The sequence below is a fragment of the Numida meleagris genome, chromosome 24 (genome assembly GCF_002078875.1).
Source record: "Numida meleagris isolate 19003 breed g44 Domestic line chromosome 24, NumMel1.0, whole genome shotgun sequence".
Lineage (NCBI taxonomy): Eukaryota > Metazoa > Chordata > Aves > Galliformes > Numididae > Numida > Numida meleagris.
This window is the reverse complement of record NC_034432.1, coordinates 1,004,986-1,010,294: the sequence shown is the minus strand read 5'-3', so window position 1 is coordinate 1,010,294 and position 5,309 is coordinate 1,004,986. Positions and strand designations below refer to the sequence as shown.

At 65.8% G+C, this 5,309-nt stretch overlaps 2 protein-coding genes across 2 annotated transcripts in view; one reads left to right on the top strand and one right to left on the bottom strand.

Annotated features, from left to right (window-relative positions):
* The window catches only part of LOC110388003 (feather keratin 2-like), a 906,242-nt gene that overhangs the window by 201,500 nt on the left and 699,433 nt on the right, over positions 1-5,309 (bottom strand). The window lies entirely within an intron of this gene.
* Positions 93-5,023, top strand: NPR1 (natriuretic peptide receptor 1; the record flags this gene model as incomplete). The annotated part of the gene is given in 16 exon segments (XM_021376638.1): positions 93-250; positions 329-464; positions 540-624; positions 702-822; positions 925-999; positions 1,070-1,147; positions 1,217-1,321; positions 1,449-1,520; positions 1,611-1,770; positions 1,846-2,001; positions 2,509-2,677; positions 2,753-2,899; positions 3,250-3,442; positions 3,531-3,705; positions 4,760-4,858; positions 4,932-5,023. Coding segments are annotated over 16 exon segments (1,890 nt in total), but the record flags the coding sequence as incomplete, so codon positions are not given.

The following is a 5,309-nucleotide window of genomic DNA, read 5'->3' as shown; positions in this document are numbered from 1 at the left end:
CCCCACAGCCCCGCTCCCAGGTGGGTGTTTTGGGGTCGGACCCAGCAGGACGGGGCTGTGCAGCCCCCACGGGGCACTCGGAGCCGCTGTCCCCACCAGCACTGTCCCCGTCCTGGGGTCCCTGGGCCCCCCCCTCCGAGCCCCTCATTCATCCTCAGGCGTCACCGGGTTCCTGAGGATCGATGAGAACGGGGACCGGGAGAGCGACTACTCCCTATGGGACATGGACCCCACGAGCGGGGACTTCCAGGTGGGAGCTGCCCTGGGACGGGGACACCCCACAGCCCCACGGGAACGTCCTGAACCCCCCGTGTCCCCCCCTCCCCAGATCGTGGCCAACTACAACGGCACCACCAAGAAGCTCCATATGGTGCCAGGACGCGACATCCATTGGCCAGGGAACGCCGTCCCCTCCGACGTCCCCCCCTGTGGCTTCGACCACAGCGACCCACAGTGCCAGAAGGGTGAGCGGTGGGTGGGTGGGGGGCACGATCCAGGGGGGGGCTGCGGCCCCTCACCGCCCCCCTCTCACCCTACAGCCAACCTGAGCACGCTGGAGGTGCTGTCCCTGGCGCTCAGCCTCGTCCTGCTGGCCATCACCATCATCTCCTTCTTCATCTACAGGTGGGACATGGGGAGGGGGCGGCCCGGGGAGGTGGGGGGGAGGACCCGTGGGGGTCTCACCCTGCGGTTGGGTGCAGGAAGCTGCAGCTGGAGAAGGAGCTGGCGGCCGAGCTGTGGCGCGTGCGCTGGGAGGACCTGCAGATGAGCAGCATGGAGAAGCACCTGCGCAGCGCCGGCAGCAAGCTCACCCTGTCCCTGGTGGGCGTCCCCCGCGTCCCCTGGGATGGGGGTGGGACGGGGTGGGGGCGGGGTGGGATCGGGATGGGGTGGGGATGAGCTCACCCCGCATCCTTCCCCCAGAGGGGCTCCAACTACGGCTCGCTGATGACAGCAGAGGGGCAGTTCCAGGTCTACGCCAAGACGGCGTATTACAAGGTACGGGGACGCGGCAGCGGGGCTGGGGACCCCCACCCCACCGGGCACCCACCGCCCCCCCTGTCCCCAGGGCAACCTGGTGGCCGTCAAGCACCTCAACCGCAAGCGGATCGAGCTGACGCGCAAGGTCCTGTTCGAGCTGAAGCACGTAGGTGGGGCTGGGGCGGGCCGGGGGTCCCCGCAGTGGGGCAGAGCCCCACATCTGGCTGCCCGTCAGATGCGAGACGTCCAGAACGAGCACCTGACGCGCTTCATCGGCGCCTGCACCGATCCCCCGAACATCTGCATCCTGACCGAGTACTGCCCGCGCGGGAGCCTGCAGGTGCCGGGGGGTCCCCAGCCCCGGGGGGGGCACAGAGCCCACCAATCCATGTGGGGTGAACGTGCCCATCGCCCCATGGTGCTGCCTGGGATGGGGGGACAGCGCTGTGCCCTCCGTGCGTCCCCAGGACATCCTGGAGAACGAGAGCATCACGCTGGACTGGATGTTCCGCTACTCCCTCACTCTTGACATCGTCAAGGTAACGAGCCAGTTCCCACGGGGAACCCCATTCCCACTGGGGTGGGGTGGGGGGCAGACCGCATCCAACCCCCCCCAAACATCCCGCCAGGGGATGCAGTTCCTGCACAATGGTGCCATCATGTCCCACGGCAACCTCAAGTCCTCCAACTGCGTGGTGGACAGCCGCTTCGTGCTGAAGATCACCGACTACGGGCTGGAGAGCTTCCGCGTGGCCCCCGACGGCGACGACTCCCACGCGCTCTTTGCCAGTGAGCCCCGTCCCGCTGAGCCCCGCGCTCCGTCCCCGAGGTCCCTGCCCGGCTGACCCCGTCCTGGTGCCACAGAGAAGCTATGGACGGCGCCGGAGCTGCTGCGCATGGAGGTACCGCCGGCCCGCGGCACGCAGAAGGGCGACGTGTACAGCTTCGGCATCATCCTGCAAGAGATCGCGCTGCGCAACGGCGTCTTCTACGTGGAGGGACTGGACCTGAGCCCCAAAGGTGAGAGGGGGACAGGGACATCGCCACAGACGTGCTGGGGTGGGTGCTTTGACCCGGTGTTGGGTTCTTGGAGCTATTGATGGGTTCTTGGAGCTGCCGTTGGGTTCTTGGAGCTGCCATTGGGTTCTTGGATGCACCGTTGGGTTCTTGGACACACTGTTGGGCTCTTGGACGCCCTGTTGGGTTCTTGGAGCCACTGTTGGGTTCTTGGATGCACCGTTGGGTTCTTGGAGCCACTGTTGGGTTCTTGGACACACTGTTGGGTTCTTGGATCTGCTCTTGGGTTCTTGGATCTATTGATGGGTTCTTGGATGCGCTGCTGGATTCTTGGTTGCACCACTGGGTTCTTGGAGCCAGTGTTGGGTTTATTGTTGGAGCCACTATTGGGTTCTTGGATCCCTTGTTGGGTTCTTGGACTCGCTGTTGGGGTCTTGGATGTGCTGTTGGGTTTATTGTTGGAGCCACTGTTGGGTTCTTGGACCTACTGATGGGTGCTCGTCCCTACAGAGATCATCGAGCGGGTGAAGAGTGGGGAGCGCCCCAGCTTCCGCCCCTCGGCCAACGTGGGGTGCCACATGGAGGAGCTGGGCCAGCTCATGCAGCACTGCTGGGCCGAGGACGTCCTGGAGCGCCCTGACTTCAACCAGATCAAGGTCCAGCTCCGCAAGTTCAACAGGTGCTTCCACCCCCCACCGCCCCACAAGAGGAGCCCCCAGACGTCCCCCCACAACCTCTGACCCCTCTGCCGCAGGGAGAGCAGCAGCAACATCCTGGACAACCTGCTGTCACGCATGGAGCAGTACGCCAACAACCTGGAGGAGCTGGTGGAGGAGCGCACCCAGGCCTACCTGGAGGAGAAGCGCAAGGCTGAGGCTCTGCTCTACCAGATCCTGCCCCAGTGAGCGCCGGGGGCTCAGCCCTCCGTAACCCCCCCACCCAGAGCCAGGGCGCCGTGCCGGCATCCCCTGCCTTCCTCCCGCCGGGTCCCCCGTGGGATGCTCTGCGTGGCTGGAGCTGCTCGGAGGGGCTGGGAGACCCTGGGTGGGGTGACCAGAGGGACTGGGGACCCCAGGGACCCCCCCTATGGGTTGGGGTGCCCAAGGGATGCCCCAAGACCCCGTGTTGTTCCGGGCTGGGGGCACTCAGCAGGATGGAGACCCCCCAGGAGCTCGGCACGGTGTGGGGCTGGGGACACCGAGAGGGGCCGGGGGGGTCCTCGTCCCCCCTCACCCGCCCCCCTGTCCCCAGCTCGGTGGCGGAGCAGCTGAAGCGGGGGGAGACGGTGCAGGCGGAGGCATTCGACAGCGTCACCATCTACTTCAGCGACATCGTGGGCTTCACGGCGCTGTCGGCCGAGAGCACCCCGATGCAGGTGGTGACGCTGCTCAACGACCTCTACACCTGCTTCGACGCCATCATCGACAACTTCGACGTCTACAAGGTGGGGGACGCGGGGTCCCCGTGTGTGTCCCTCCCCCTCCCAGCTTGGTGACGACCCCACCCCGCGTCCCCCGGCGATGTCCCCGCAGGTGGAGACCATCGGGGACGCCTACATGGTGGTGTCGGGGCTGCCGGTGCGCAACGGGAAGCTGCACGCGCGCGAGGTGGCACGCATGGCGCTGGCGCTGCTGGACGCCGTCCGCTCCTTCCGCATCCGCCACCGCCCGCAGCAGCAGCTCCGGCTGCGCATCGGCATCCACACGGGTCAGCGGGGGGCACGCGGAGCCCCTGGGGGCATTGGGGTGGGGATGGGGATGTGGCATCCGTAGGATCACTGGGGTGGGGATGGGGACATTGGAGGGGGGATGGGGACGTTGGGGTGGGGATGGGGACATTGGAGGGGGGATGGGGACGTTGGGGTGGGGATGGGGACATTGGAGGGGGAATGGGGACGTTGGGATGGGGACGTGGCATCCATAGGATCGTTGGAGTGGGGATGGAGACGTTGGGGTGGGGATGGGCACATTGGAGGGGGAATGGGGACGTTGGGGTGGGGATGGGGACGTGGCATCCATAGGATCACTGGAGTGGGGATGGAGATGTTGGGGTGGGGATGGGGATGTGGTGCCCATTGGGGATGTTGAGATGGGGATATTGGAGCGGGGATGGGGACATGGCATCCATAGGGACGTTGGGATGGAGATGGGGATGTTGGGGTGGGGATGGGGACACTGGGATGGGGATGTGGCATCCCTAGGGTTGCTGGGGTGGGGATGGGGACATGGCGTCCATAGGGGCATTAGGATGGGGACATTGGGATGGGGATGGGGACATAGCATCCACAGGGGCATGGGGATGAGGATGGGAATGTTGGAGTGGGGATGGGGACATGGCATCCATAGGGTCGTTGGGGTGGGGATGGGGATGTGGTGCCCATAGAGGGATGTTGGGGTGGGGATGGGGACATTGGGATGGGGATGGGGACATGATGTCCATAGGGTCACTGAGATGGGGATACTGGAGTGGGGATGGGGACATGGCGCCCATAGAGGTGTTGGGATGGGGTTGGGGACATTGGGATGGGGATGTTGGGGTGGGGATGGGGACATGGCACCCATGTGAGTCAGAGGGGTTGGGATGGGGACATGGCATTCAAATGGGTCAGCGGGTTGGGATGGAGGCATGGCACCCACACTGGTCAGAGAGGAAAGGGACATGGCATCCACAGGGGGTCAGAGGGGATAAGGACGGAGATATGGCAAACGTGTGGGTCAGTGGGGGTGGGGTGGGGGCTGCGGGCTCACTGGGGGCCACGCAGGGCCCGTCTGTGCCGGTGTGGTGGGCCTGAAGATGCCCCGGTACTGCCTCTTTGGGGACACGGTGAACACGGCCTCGCGCATGGAGTCCAATGGTGAAGGTGATGGTGTGGGGCTGGGGGGTGGGGGGGTCGGGGGGCACCTGTGGGCGCTGATGGGGCCGTCCCCATCCAGCCCTGAAGATCCACATCTCGGCGGTGACCAAAGCGGTGCTGGAGGAGTTCGGCTGCTTCGAGCTGGAGCTGCGGGGCGACGTGGAGATGAAGGTGAGCACCCACAGCCCCATCCCACCCCAGTGGGGTCCCCAGCGATCCCCCACTTGGGTGCCACCCCATGGGAGATGGATACCCTCTGTACCCCGATCCCAGTGGGGCCACGGGCACCCCCTGCACCTCAGTCCCAGTGGGGCACTGGGAACCCCTGGGCCCCAATCCCAGTGGGGCACTGGGAACCCATTGGAGCCCAATCCCAATGGGCGCTCCTGGACCCCGATCCCAATGGGAACCCACTGTGCTCTCATCCCAGTAGAGCACCCCCTAAACCCCCCCCTGC